The following is a 14932-nucleotide window of genomic DNA, read 5'->3' on the forward strand; positions in this document are numbered from 1 at the left end:
CATTAGATCCAGAATCAAACACAAAATGTGTTCTCTGTGCTACGTTTCACTGTTGGACTCTAGTCCAACATACCTATCTGACCTCTCCCATGTGTACACACCAGCAATATACTTACGCTCCTCTTCTGACAATCGTATACTCATTATTCCCACTATGAAAACGAAGTCATACGGACAGCCTTCTTTTGCATGCCAGGGCCCAGCAACATGGGATGCATTGTCCACTGATCTTAGACACAAAGACACAGTGCTCACATTCAAGAGTGCTCTCAAAACTCACTTATTTCGACTGTAAGAACAAACTTAAAGACCTAATGATGTTTCCTACCTTAAATATTATCAGCATGTTTTTTATGTTTTCTAATTTCATGGTGTTTGTGTTTGTAATCATATCATTATGTATGTTTTTTATCTTATAGGTGTTGTCTAATGTTGTAAAGCGCTTAGAGCTTCTAAAGATTAGGCGTTATACAAAGTCCTCATTATTATTATTATTTTATCTTTACTGAGACTTGACGCCTTCATGTCTTAACGTGTTATTTGATTGCAGTAACAAATATATATTTTCTGTCTTTTGTGTAACCCACTTTATTTTAGTTGGGACAGTGTCAGTGTGCACAGCGTACAAGTGTACGACTGTTCTCTCTAATGTAGCTCGGCTTTGAAATGCTATTTATTTATTTATTTTCAGCAATTTGTTTTGTAATTTACGCAATCTCAGCAGTACTAATTGTCATATCTCCAAAGCCGAGATAGATCCGACTACTTATTAGGGTAATTGTCTGCGAAGATGAAGCGTCCGTACGAAACTAATAGCAGACAATAGTATACAGATTTTGAAATATGTAATATTGACCAACGACAATGACAAAATCTTCCTTTCACTTAGGATGCAATACCCACCATATGAGTTGTAAACATATATATCTCGCTCAGGGGCACCCTGAGAATTATTCTAGGGGTGGGGTGGGGTAAAGAGGTAGTGGTCGGTTATTAAACGTCACGAGTGTAGGGCAAAACATCTTTAAAGGTGAAATCCGGCGAGTGCTTTCCCCTTGCTTATATGTTTGGGCGTCCATGCGTGGAATTCCCCAAATTCGATATTAAAGGGGTGGGTGTGGTCTCTATAGCAGCGGTAATATAACTCAGATTAACAGCAATATTATAACCATTACACAAGAGTATTACTGCTTTTCAAAACAAATGCCATTCCAAAACACAATAGTGTCACTGCTTTGCAAGCCAAGTGTCATTCCAAATACAATTGTGTCACTGCTTTTCAAACCAAACGCTATTCCAAATACATTAGTTCACTGCTGAGATAAACCAAATGCCATTCCAAATACAACCGTGTCAGAGCTTTTCAAACCAAATGCCATTCCAAATACAATAGTGTCACTGCTGAGATAAACCAAAATGCCATTCCAAATACAATAGTGTCACTGCTTTGCAAACCAAATGCCATTCCAAACACAACAGTGTCACTGCTTTGCAAACCAAATGCCATTCCAAACACAAGAGTGTCACTGCTTTTCAAACCCATTGTCATTCCAAAACCCAATAGTGTCACTGCTTTGCAAGCCAAATGCTATTCCAAATACAAGAATTTCACTGCTTTACAAACCAAATGCCATTCCAAACACAAGAGTGTCAATGCTTTGCAAACTAAATGCCATTCCAAACACAAGAGTGTCACTGTTTTGCAAACCAAATGCCATTCCAAACGCGAGTGTCACTGCTTTGCCAACCAAATGCCATTCCAAATACAATAGTGTCACTGCTTTGCAAACCAAATGCCATTCCAAATACAATAGTGTCATTGCTATGCAAACCAAATGCCATTCAAAACACAAGAGGGTCACTGCTTTACAAACCATCTTCCACTTCAGTTTTTGAGATAATTATGATGTATCTGTAGCTATCAAACAGAACCATGGTGTGTGTGTGTGTGTGTGTGTGTGTGTGTAATTGGAGGTTAGTCAAAATAATATTTTGTGGAAGAATATGTATTGAGATTGATAATTCTGCATGACTTAACGGAGAAAATTATTGCTTGTTACAGCTGTCTTCAACCTTACTCTCCCAGCCGTCTCGAATGTATACCTTAAATCTTTAACGATATTGAACGCAACAGAAGTGATGCTTTTTTGTTTAAAAATTGTTTACTTGAAAATATAATTTAATAATAACTTGGAAATTATTGCATTTTTGTGTGATTCTATCACGTATATTCGATACACGTTTGAAAGGTCGTAGAATAAGCATATGACATATACCAAAATCACGGAGATCACAGGATGACCACAGACACAAGTTTGTCTGCATAATGCAGATTTTCCTTTAAGGCTACAGATGTAATGATAATTCTGAAGTGCATTTTCTAGGATTATATGACATAGTTATACTTACCGTTTCTTTTCGAATTCTACTTTACTATTTCTAAAGATCTGATGTCACTGAAAACAGCGCATGCTAAGGGTTGAATTGAGGACAAATATTACAACAATAGTTGCTACATCGATTATTTGTGCTATTTCTATCCATTTCCTTATTGTTTTCTTTTAAATGAAGACCTTTTTGTTTCTTCTTTTAACCTTCAAATTAGGCACCTCTTGCGAAGTCTGTGTAATCACCTTGATGTTCAGTCAAGGTAATGCCTTGGAATAACAACTTTATCTATGGGAATATTTCAACAACTGTTAAGTTGGAACCAATGGCATCTTACTATTGAGTTTCGTCTGTTGTCCGTGCTATATTCTAGCTGTGTGACATGTCAGTAAAATAATATGCCAGTTTATATCCCAGTAGGTTAATGTCACAATTATCTATGATACTATGAAAAGAATACACATAGCATAGTATGTAATATGAGGTGTCTCCCCCCACCCCGGTTAACTTGGCACAGAAAGAATTACTTCCCAGGCCTGGTGTTTTGGATGTTTGATAACAAGCGAACTGATTAGCATGTACAATATTCATACTGAAACTTGATGTTTAATATGGCTGCTTCATGTCTGCAAAGGATAATTACTTAGATGTGTCATTTATATCTAAGTTTTTTGAGGTATGGTCATATTAATATTTTTTGAAAGGGTTATTTACTTAATGATATTTAAAAAAATACTAATACCCTAAGACAGCAGTTTTAAACTTTACAGATAAGTCATGTATCAAGTGATTAAATCGATTCGTTCATGGGCGTCAAGGTTGAGTTGCACTATCGTCGCGGAAGTAAAAATGCCCACGTGATTTTGACTCCAATGTCACATGTTCTTTTAGAAGGCCAGATGATATAGCTCTTCATTGGCTGGCTTATGAAGTACTTGATATTGTTTACAAGCTTCAATGCCCTGTAAATAAGTCTTGGAAATTCTTTCTAAGTATAATACTACGTTGTAGCATTGAATATAAGATAAATATTGGATAGAATTAGGTATTCTAAGTAGTTCGATCTATCTTGAAATAGTTATTCATTGAGAGGAATTTATTTAGTTAATTTAATCATTCGTTGGAAATTTAGTGCTCTAACAGTCAGTTAAAGGCTTTTTGGATATATAATAGCTCCATGGAATTACTGCGAATTCATTTAAAGAAATTTTGGGATTATATCACAGTGAATTCTTCTGTAATGTTGACAAATCAGTACATTTCTATCATTCGGAATACCTTTAGAACTCATTCGGATTACTCGAAACTGTTAGAATTGATCGAACATTTAGAACTTTAGGATTTCATTCACAATACTGTAACTTATTTTTGTTTCTGTCACTTTGTATTTTAGGGAACTAAATTAATATTTTCAATTATTCAAAACTTGTTGGTTCTGTTCTTTCTTGTTACTTATTTTACGACCATCGAGTCGTAACATACTTTTTTGAGAAACAGGTGCACGCGCAAGTTGTGAAGGTTAGAATCTCTTTTTCTGAGAATAGAGAGAGAGACGTCATTCGAGACAATTGAGAAGCATCATTTGAAATACGTATAGGACGTCATTCGATTTTCAGTCAGCATTTTTGCATAAATATTTTCTGGAAAGTATCTATGCAAAAGACATTGCGATGATGTAAATCTGTGGTGCGTATCTATCTATCTATCTACCTATCTATCTTTTTCTCATAAGGTGTGAAAAGGAATTGTTCATTGTACAAGGAGGTTGCCGATGGAAACATCCTTGACAGCCAGAAGCAAAATTGATAATTTTTGTTGTTGTTGTGTGATGTAACTTCTGGAAGGATTATGATGGTAAAATGAGAGAGAGAGAGAGAGAGAGAGAGAGGAGAGAGAGAGAGAGAGAGAGAGAGAGAGAGAGAGAGAGCACTTAAGGTGTGAACATTTAATCTCAATAAACACTTTTATTATGATGGATATATTTATATTATATGCTGATTTTCTGTAAGAACTCCAACCAATAAAGAGAGAACACAAAAAATGAAGGAATGATTGATTTAATATAATCTTCATATACAATATTCATACCTTAAACTCTTTCCTTCTTGCATTCAACGAAGTTTAATTAAATCCCGAGGTTATGCCTAATGCTATGGTCATCTTAATTTTGGACATGATGTTTGTCCATCTAATGTTTAATTAAATACCGAGGTTATGTCGAATGCTATGGTCATCTTAATTTTGAACACGACGCATACCCATCGAATGTTTAATTAAATGCCTAGGTTATATCGAATGCTACGGTCATCTTTATTTTGAACATGATACATTTCCATGGAATGTTTAATTAAATGCCGATGTTATGCTGAAAGCTGTGGTCATCTTTATTTTGAACACAATACATACCCATCGAATGTTTAATTAAATGCCGATGTTATGCTGAAAGCTGTGGTCATCTTTATTTTGAACACAATACATACCCATCGAATGTTTAATTAAATGCCGATGTTATGCTGAAAGCTGTGGTCATCTTTATTTTGAACACAATACATACCCATCGAATGTTTAATTAAATGCCGAGGTTATATCGAATACTATGGTCATGTTAATTTTGAAAATGATGTTTGTCCATCGAATGCTTCATTAAATGCTATGGTCATCTTAATTTTGAACATGATGCATTTCCATCTAATTTTTAATTAAATGCCGAGGTTATGCCGAATGCTAAGGTCATCTTTATTTTGAACATGACGCATACCCATCGAATGTTTGAATAAATCTACATCTTTATTTACACGTGTAAGACACCAATAAATAACTAAAACTAAGCAAGATTAATAATGTGATTGATAATGCATGTAATCTGGTTCAATATTATCAATATTTGTCATAACAAACAGGAAATATATTAAGTTACGCTTAAAAACCCCAACCTTTTAATGGTTTATTGTTTATTAACGGCTAAGTCAGCATTGAATGTATTATGCAGAGGGAATGGTGGGAGCTAACTGCCTTTCTGAATGAAAAACCGACGCAGCCGACCCTGGTTAGCTTGGGCGGGTATCAAACGAGCTACCGCTGAATTGCGGGTCCTATCCCTAGTAACTAAGCAGCTACATCTCTCTCAAAGCATTGTCAATCAGTTGCAAAGGTCATGAAGTTGTGGCAACCTCACAACGTGATACATGATAAGAAGATACCGTATTGTTCATATATAAAATAATCCCTGCTTTGATAACCCACGACCGAATAGAACCAGATCTGTCGTAAGATAAAGACAGATCTATGTCTCTGGTGTTGCAACTGTGCGTGCTTTATCCTTAAAAATTAGGAAAGTTTGAACAAGTGAATAAAGTTCAGCTGCAAAGATTACTAAAATTGTTTTATACTTAACCTAAAATGTTTAACGTTCTAATGGCTAATTCTGACGTCCAGTGGGACCAGTCAGGCATCAGTAAGTAAGAATAAAGTCCAAGTCCAAATGCGAGAATTGTACCAATTCCTATGGCCAAGACCTGCTACGTCACCTGGAATAATAACATATACTCTGTGTGTGTGTGTGTGTGTGTGTGTGTGTGTGTGTCTTACGATTGGGCAATTGAGACTAAGTCTTATAGACTTCGTTTATCTTTGTGTAGATGCCCATAATTAATGGGGAATATATTGAGATATACCATTCTATTGGAAAATGGAGAATGTTACGCCATCCAATTATAGTATAACTATTCCAAAACTTTACCTTTTGAATAAAAAGCTGATGATTAGCAAGGAGTTTTGTATTTTATATTATTATCATAACGGGATTATATAACGATTCAACCATAATGGCGATCGTTTTGGTCAGCGGTTCTGCGGAAGTTGTTTTTATGGAATAGTTAACCACTGAGTAACGCATCAACAGTAATAGGATTGTATTGACACTGTGGTAGAAGAATGTTTCCATAGTAGTTTTTATGTAGAAACATGTATACATTCCATTTATGTTATAACTTCAGTATTTTTCATCCCTTTTTCATACAACTGTCACTATCAACAATTAAATATTTTGTATCGACATAGCAAGACTGTTAAAAGAAAAAATGTTTTAAAGAAAATGTTACGCTGCTGAATGGGACTGGTAATCTTGGCTCTGGCGGTCCGTCAGATACTTCATATCACTAATTGTGGCATTAAGAAGGCAGGATTCATGCTAAAACAAGAACATAGAAGTATATGACACCCTTTTGGAGAAAACTGGTTGGTGCCTATACCATCAGCAATATGTATATCAAATAACAAATGAAATTCCGAATGAGAACATTTGTGTACTTATAGATTTTACTCTCAAAGATTATTGGTCTGAGAATCAGTGGTTTGCCGTACAGTTGCACTTAAATTATTCCTTTACATCTGGAATGGTTCCTTCTGTTTACAGAAATTAACATAAATCAGAGCAGTTTTATTCCTCCATTGCGTAAGTGTCATACTGACGTAGATGCCACGGTGCCCGTTTCACAAGTGTTGTATGTACCATACGTCTTGGGATCAAAGCGGGATCGTTTCTTGCGACAAGTCACGACGCGGAATATCTCCAATATACCTATAATAAAGAATGGAAAAATAATGTAATTTTCGAAACTACAATTATGTATTTCACTCTTTGCAAAACGCATTTTATTAGACATACAGAAATTACTTTTGCTTAATAGTGTCAAAGTTTAAAATAAGCTTCCGTTATGCAGTCATATATATTGGTCTACGCTCAACGCGAATTGGGCGAGAGCTTTTTTACTTAGATTAAAAGGGCAAGTGGTCATCACTCAGCGTAATATTAGCTTTACGCCAATCGTTTAATTTATGATTAAGACGTTCAACACTAGCTATAAGGTCCAAGGTATCAAAATATCTTTCATGATTTTCACGTCGATCAAATCTGAAAGTTTCCGATGATAAAATTAAAATAACACACATCACTTAAAAATTTCTTCCTTCCAAAATTTTTGCCAGTATCTCCAAACTGGAAACATAATGAATCTATGGATGTCATTGCTCAATTATCTTCCCAATTAGAAGGCGATACAGACAAAACAGTGTGGCCCATACCATTCGGATTATCTCTGATCCCATAGCCAAATTATACAATTTTCGCAAACAATATTCACCACAGTGTTCAATTTTGCATCTTTATACAATTTGTATTGTTATACAACGCAAGATCTACGTCGTTCAGAAATATGAATCAACATTACGTTAATCACCAAGTCAGTATCTTCTCATACTGACTAATACGTTTTAATCAAGACTTTCTTTATACTAAAGTTCCGAAATTCAGAGCTAAAGTTTAACTGATAAAATTTATTTTAAATTTGAACATAATTCTATAGAAAAAGAAATAAAAAGTTAAATATTTAACCTAATTTGTTTTAATTGAAAGTATCTTAAAAAACTTTCGTAGATTTATTTTTCCTGAAAAATTCACATTTTTCTCATTTTTAAATTAAATACTTTTCTGCTAATATTACATAATATTTGATTTATAATTGTACGTTTTTTTGCATCAATTCTTTATGAAAATTTTCAGATCAATTTTTTAAAATATTGCTAAAGTCGCAAGGTAAAAATTCATTACAGCGATTTTGAAAAGCACTGTTTGACGTCTGCAAAATAAGCAATATAAAGATACCTTCTTTTGGTACCTTAACCAAATACCAGATTTTCAAAAAATCCTCTGATAATATTAGATAGATAATTTGACAAATATATGATTCATTTGAGAATAAAAACACCATATATCATTTTTAGTCAATATCGACATTTTCTCTTCAAAACTAAAGTGCAGTTTTTTAATGGCACATGGGCGAACACTTCATCTTTCAAGTAACCCCTCTTTTACTCAAAGACTATTTTGTCATGTTCTTCTTGATATTCATTCCTCTTATTTCTCCATCTTAACACTGCAAAACATTGGTTCAGTGTAGATCCGTGTCTGCAGTTATATATGTACCTTATGAATGGGGACAATTCACTTTGACTTTTCAGTCTTCTCTTTGTCTCTCGTTAACATGGATGGTTGCTTCAATGATCGCTTTTACTATGCTTTGGGTAAGGACAAAATGAGCATTATGAACTCACTTAGCAAGATTTCGCAATACCTCCCAGTCTGACTCAGTTTTATTGGCAAATCCTGGTTTTCTGCCACTTTAATCATTTAGAAATGAAGACGGAGGAACTAAATAACCCTTGTCGTGCCTTTGATCACAAGTTTTGAATGTACATCACACAAGACCGTCATTTGTACTTTAAATGACTGTGAAAGCAATACAGTCATACAGTTGTTTCAGAATGACGTAACACAGCCAAAACATAGCGCCATTCAAGGGAGGTAATGCAATAGGTAATTGTGGACATGCAACTCAGTCATTTTAACGGCAATGTTTGTACATTTAGCTGGAGTCAACGGAATTTTAATCAGTACAAAATGTTCTTAAAAAGGCATGAACAAACTTACGTTACTTCCACAGCAGTATTCTTTTTAAAAAGTCCATACCCTTCTGTCTTGAAATAAGAGACAAGATTTTTATGTTTTTCAATTAATTAGGCAACACTTAAAATTATCGACTAATCATTATTTACGAAGAAACTCAGTAATTGTCTGTGTTACTCAGACTCTTTAGTATGGCTGCTGAGATTCACAGACAAGCAAGCTCTGTAATTTTCTATGTTACTATAACCCTGTAACTATTAAGGCTGCTGAGATTATAAGAAAATCAAACTCTAATTTTCTGGGCTGCTCTGATTCGTTAATTGTTTTGAAAATTATAAAAATTACCCATACACGACTTTTGCTTGACAACAGTGACGTAGCGGCCTCTAAGTACTGAACACAGTGGTACTCTTTAAATGTAGCAGTCTTGTAAATCGGGGTAGGGGTGGGCGTCGGTTTACTCAAAACATGCTTATTGGGACGTGACGCACAACTGATTTTTCAAGTAGGTGTGTTTTTAATAATATCCAGCCATAATGGGTAGTTAGTTTTATTCTTAGTGCACGAATAGCATATATATTTTTTATGTAGCACAAGATTCAGTAATACTATAAAGACACCTTTTATTCTGTTGAGTTAGATGCATAATTTGCGAAAATACAACTGTACCACATTCCCGAATAGTGCATAAATTGGTATAATAACAACCTTTAGGTGGTACACAACTTGGTACAATTTTAAAGCTTAGGGTGTCTCATATCTCTCCAAAAGATATGCTGTTTAAACCCCACTCCCCGAGTGTAATTATTTTCTTATTTGTCCCCCTCTCAGAGTATATACAGATTATGCAAACTATAATAGTGCGACACTTAAAATAAATATCTGTCAGAAAAGGTTCATACAGTGTCATAACCTAAAACTTACAATTTAAAATAAACATAAACACGTGTAGCAGTATCTACGGCATTCTGTGGTAAGTATGAATAATTATAGAACATGTTTAATTCCAGGACACTGATTGAAAAACCAGCATTCGTTAAAACAGGTGAGTAATGTTGAGAAAGTTGTCGTAATAAAGGTATATGAATTTTTAAGAACAAATATTCGGTATTAATAATTCTTTGTATTGCTAACTAGAAAAAAGACACAAAACGACAAATAAACCAGAGATGAAGCAAAACGTACAAACCTAGTGGTGTAAGTAGTATAGTGGGTTAGATTAGCCTCAATGGGAATTAGCATTACAGACCCTCCTGGGCCTGTTTAGCCTCAATGGAAATTTAACATTAACCACCCTGGGCCTGTTTAGCCTCAATGGAAATTTAACATGGGCAAAAAACCCTGGGCCTGTTTAGCCTCAAGGGAATTTAACATTGGAAAAAAAGACGTTTGGGCCTGTTTAGACTCAAGGGGAAATGGAATAGGGTTGGGACCCTATTTTTTTAAAGAAAAAAAGGGTAGGCAATGGAAAGTCATTCTCTTTTCGAGACCTATGAGTGGCCCTGAAAAGGGCCTTTGGGTTTATGTTAATGTATCCATTAACATAAGGGGCACCGCATTGGTCTTTTTCTTGTCCTTAGGCTGCGCCTCACTGTAGGACCGTAAATCAGCACTCTTTTGAGGCATCCTTGTCTTTCTACGTAGATCCTACGTATCCACAGACTGGTGTCTGTCCTGTGGACAACGGTCCACTTGGATCGGACATACATTAGCATGTCCGTCCTAAACATCATTGAAGACACAAGGGTGGATGATTCGACTGTGGTCCACATCTTGAGGCGACGAGAACAGATGAATCAATGCAGTGAACTGCGCTTATTTATAGGTAGAGGAAGGATTGAAACGGATTGAGTTCATTCACCAATCCAAACACGCGTTACAAAATTCAGTCAGCCCGCATTCAATCCGAAGAGAGCAGTCTGTGACGTCACGTGGTCTATATAGATTCGCTAGCGCCTGTGTGCAGTCAATCTATGCGACAGTGATTCAACATGACGGAAACTCAGAAAACGATCCATTGGGGTGCACCAGCAGTGGAGACCGCCCAAGGGAACCCGGACTTACTTTCAGAAGAGGTAAATTGGAATTTTGTGGATTTTCTTACCTCGCAAGAATTTGTTCCGGAACCTTCGTCACCTTCTTCATTACCGCAAGTGGAGAATTTTAGACAGAGACAGAAAGAAGAATTGGAGAAATTTATACAACGACAAAAGGAAGCGGAACAAGCTTTTCTCCTACAGCAACAGCAGCAAGAAGAAGAAGTAAGAAAAAAACAACAACAAGAAGAAGTAGCAGCAAAGAAACAAGAGGGTGAAAATCAAACGGTCACGGTACTGTTGGACATTTTAACGGAGTTAAGAAGTCTGAAACAAATGTATCAGACTTTTTTATCACGACCGAAGAGAATACGACCTTCCCGAGCTAAACACGTCAACCCTGTGACTAAGCCTGTCGTACCACCCTTAGTGATTTCAACCCAATCATCATCATCATCAACATTACGTAGTCCAGAAGTAGGCCTTGGCCGTGGCAAAGGCTTAAGGCAGTTAAAGTTGATTGCTTAAACTCACCCCTTCACCAAAAAAGGCCCTTTTCAGGGCCACCCACGTCTCTCGAAAAGAGATACACTTTCAATTGCCAATAACTAAAAAAAACCCATTTTATCCCTATAGTACGTGTATATGAGTGCGTGAGTGTAGCTTCTTATTTTAAAATCAAAACTCAAAGACACTTACCTTATATAATTAATTTATTCTTTTCTCATTAGTTACAATACAATTCACAATTCACAACAAAACACTTTAAAAAGTTCATGGACTTCTTCTATCTCATTGTTTACTCTCTCTGTTTTTTCAATTTCTTCCCCGTCACAGTCTTTTCCTCCTCTTCCTCCTCACTTTCTTCCCTTCTTCTTTTCTTCTCCTGTTTCTTTTTCTTCACCTGGCTGCTTTCTTCCTCTGAAGAATCCCTCTCTTCTGAAGAATCCCTCTTTTCTTCTGACTCCTCTTGTTTCTTTTTTGGGCAATCTGGAGATCAATGTCCTTTTTCTTGACAATAATAACAGGTATCTTGACTTTTGTCTTTTCTAGCCCCTGTTTTTCTTTTTTGACGGTCTGGACACTCTGAAGACCAATGCCCTTTCTTTCGACAGATATAGCAAGTATCTTGACTTTTATCTTGAAAGGAAGGAGAGTAGTCCGTCGGCTGGTCTGAAGAGAATTTTCTAATGACCCCTCGCAAAGCTCTGATGAAACGTTCGATTTGGCTAGTCTCTTCCATCGTTGTGCTCGGTTTGAGAGTGAAATGAATAGTGAAAGGACAAGACACACACCCTTTTATATACGCTGGTCTGCCTTGACTATAAATTAGTCTATGGTGTTTGAACTTGAGTCATTTGACGTTTTGCACTCAAGATGAAACGATCCTATTCATTCGAGAAGAAAGAAGAAGAAAGTAAGAGGCAGAAACGTGATCTATCGCCTCGTACCAGGGCTGAAGTCTTGGCACAAATTCATGCCAGTGATTTTGAAGAGGACATGAGTGAACCAGAATTCGAACGTTCTCTAAACAAAGTTCACCACCCTTAGTCAACCCTGAAAAGTACTATTCCATTCGAGAGACGGAAAAGCGCTCCTCAAGGAAATTTAGAACCACGGCTTACAAATACTCAGTGAAGTTTAAAGATTTCAAGGCTGAAGTACCGTTAGAGAAAGCAGAAGGGTTCATCACTGGGGTGTGGGATTCTTTGCTCACTGCACTCAAGCGACAATGTCAACCCAAAGAAGACGATCGCTTGAGACTTTCCATACAACACGACGGTTTGAAATCCCCTGTTTGGATCGAGTTTAGCAGACCAGCAGAACTAACTGCTTCCAAATTCATGGACAAGATTCAACACGTGCAACAATCTAATGACCAGTTTGACATCACCGATGGAAAAGCCACACTGGACATGACCCACGTCTCTCCTCCTCAAGGGCCGGACAACGCAATAAGGTGTTACTGGTGAACGACCTTCGCAGCACCAATAAGAGTCTCGTCCAAATTCACAATTCTCAAGACCAGATGTGTTTAGCCCGAGCCATCGTGGTGGGACGAACCTATGCCAACAAGAACGACACGGTAGAATGGAAAAGAGCCTGGAAAACTATTCGACAATCGGACCGAGCCAAACAACGAAATGAAGCAGAACTCCTGTTACAACAAGCCGGACTGTCCAAAGACACACCCTGTGGCATTTCTGAGATGCAAAAATTGCAAGATGCCATAGCTCCACTCTACACCTTGAATGTGCACCCTCAAGAAGTGCGCGGACGTCTGTTGTTTGGAGGGAAAGACTTTAAGGATGGAAAATACATTCATGTCTATTATCACGATGACCATTTTGATACCATTACCGCCATCCCCGGATTCCTGGGATACAGTTATTACTGTGAGAAATGCGACTATGGCTATAACAATCGAGAGCAACACAAACATTGCGGATTGAAATGCTCAGGATGTTTGGCCTCTCCACCCTGTCTGAGCGAAGGACAAGAAAGAGTACATTGTCCTGCTTGTCTGCGTACGTTTGTCAGCCCTGCCTGTTACCAACAACATCTGAAGACGCAAGGTTCACAGCAGAAATGTGCTTGTCAACTCCTGAGATTGTGCCAATCGTGTGGACAAGGCCTACGTACCAATAGTGCCAAGACACACGTATGTTCAGGAAAGAAAAAATGTCACATTTGTCACCACATCGTGGACTTGGAACACCAATGCTACGTGCAAAAATACCAACCCCCACCAGAGAAAGAGGACGGTCACAAGAAGAAAGGCAATTTCATCGTTTTCGATTTCGAATGCATGCAAGAGACCGGTATTCACATTCCTAATTTCTGCGTGGCTCATCGAGCGTGCGAGAAGTGCATTCAAGAACCTATCTTCAGTCATTGCCCTCACTGCAGCAAGATTCCTGGAGGACGTGAAAAAATCTTTAGAGGACCGAACACGCTAGCCGATTTTGCCCAATGGGTCTTAGATCCCATCGACAAGACGTGGAGCCAAGAGGACATCGAACGTTACGGAGATTGTCATCGTCATGCCACAGTGATGGCTCACAATTTCTCCGGATACGATGGACAGTTTCTTTTGAGATACTATACGGAACAAGGCACCGAACGTCCTAAAGTCACGTTGAACGGAGCCAAAATCATTTTCATGCAAGTGGGACAAGTACAGTTTAAAGATTCGATGAGTTACTTGGCCATGCCTTTGAGTCGAATGCCTAAAACGTTTGGAATGACAGAAATGGCTAAAGGGTACTTTCCACACTTTTTCAATACGGAAGCCAATCAACACGCCGTTCTACCTCATTTACCTGAGGCTCATTATTACGACCCCGACAACATGCGTACCGAACAACGAGAAGCTTTCTACGCTTGGTACCAGGCTCACGCCTCGGACCCTTTCGACTTTCAGGAAGAAATGCTAAAGTATTGTCGTTCCGACGTGGACATTTTACGGCGATGCTGTGGAAAATTTCGAGAACTGTTCATGGAACACAGAGGGGTCGATCCTTTGAAAGAAGCTTGCACCATTGCCAAAGCGTGTTCCTTAGTGTACCGGCAACGATTCATGCCTCAAAAGACCGTGGCTGTCATCAGTCCTCAAACGACCCACTATGTCAAACGTCAATACTCGGTCAAAGCCCTACGTTGGTTACATTACTTGTGCGACAAGGAAGACAAATGGATTCAGCATGCCCGCAACGGAGCAGGCGAAAAGAGTATCGGAACGCATTCGGTCGATGGTTGGGACTTAGAAAACCCCAATATGGTGTACGAGTTTAACGGTTGCTTATTTCACGGATGTCCTGTCTGTTACCCTGATCGTGACACTAAAAATCAGTTTTTACAACGAACCATGGAAGACTTGTACCAGACCACTTGTCAGCGACGCCTAAAGTTAGAACAGGAAGGATACCAAGTGGTGGAAATGTGGGAACACGAGTACGATCACCGTATGAAAACCGATCCCGAGTTTAAACGCCTCGTGGAAAGTTACCAGTTCATGGACCCGCTGAACCCGAGGGATAGTTTG

At 37.7% G+C, this 14932-nt stretch overlaps 1 protein-coding gene across 2 annotated transcripts in view; it reads right to left on the bottom strand.

Moving 5' to 3' along the window:
* Positions 1-6687: 6687 nt before the first annotated feature.
* LOC149802758 (substance-P receptor-like) overlaps positions 6688-14932 on the bottom strand; it is a 102832-nt gene continuing 94587 nt past the window's right edge. Inside the window, exon 5 of one of the 2 annotated variants that reach the window (XM_089951310.1) lies at positions 6688-6967. In XM_089951310.1, the coding sequence (XP_089807436.1) occupies positions 6849-6967 (119 nt within the window). In that variant the 3' untranslated portion in view covers positions 6688-6848. The remainder of the gene's footprint in view (positions 6968-14932) is intronic. The other variant, XM_089951309.1, reaches the window with a different exon arrangement.

The sequence above is a fragment of the Sinohyriopsis cumingii genome, chromosome 3, assembly GCF_028554795.1.
Source record: "Sinohyriopsis cumingii isolate HCF-2022 chromosome 3, ASM2855479v2, whole genome shotgun sequence".
NCBI classification, from domain to species: Eukaryota; Metazoa; Mollusca; class Bivalvia; order Unionida; family Unionidae; genus Sinohyriopsis; species Sinohyriopsis cumingii.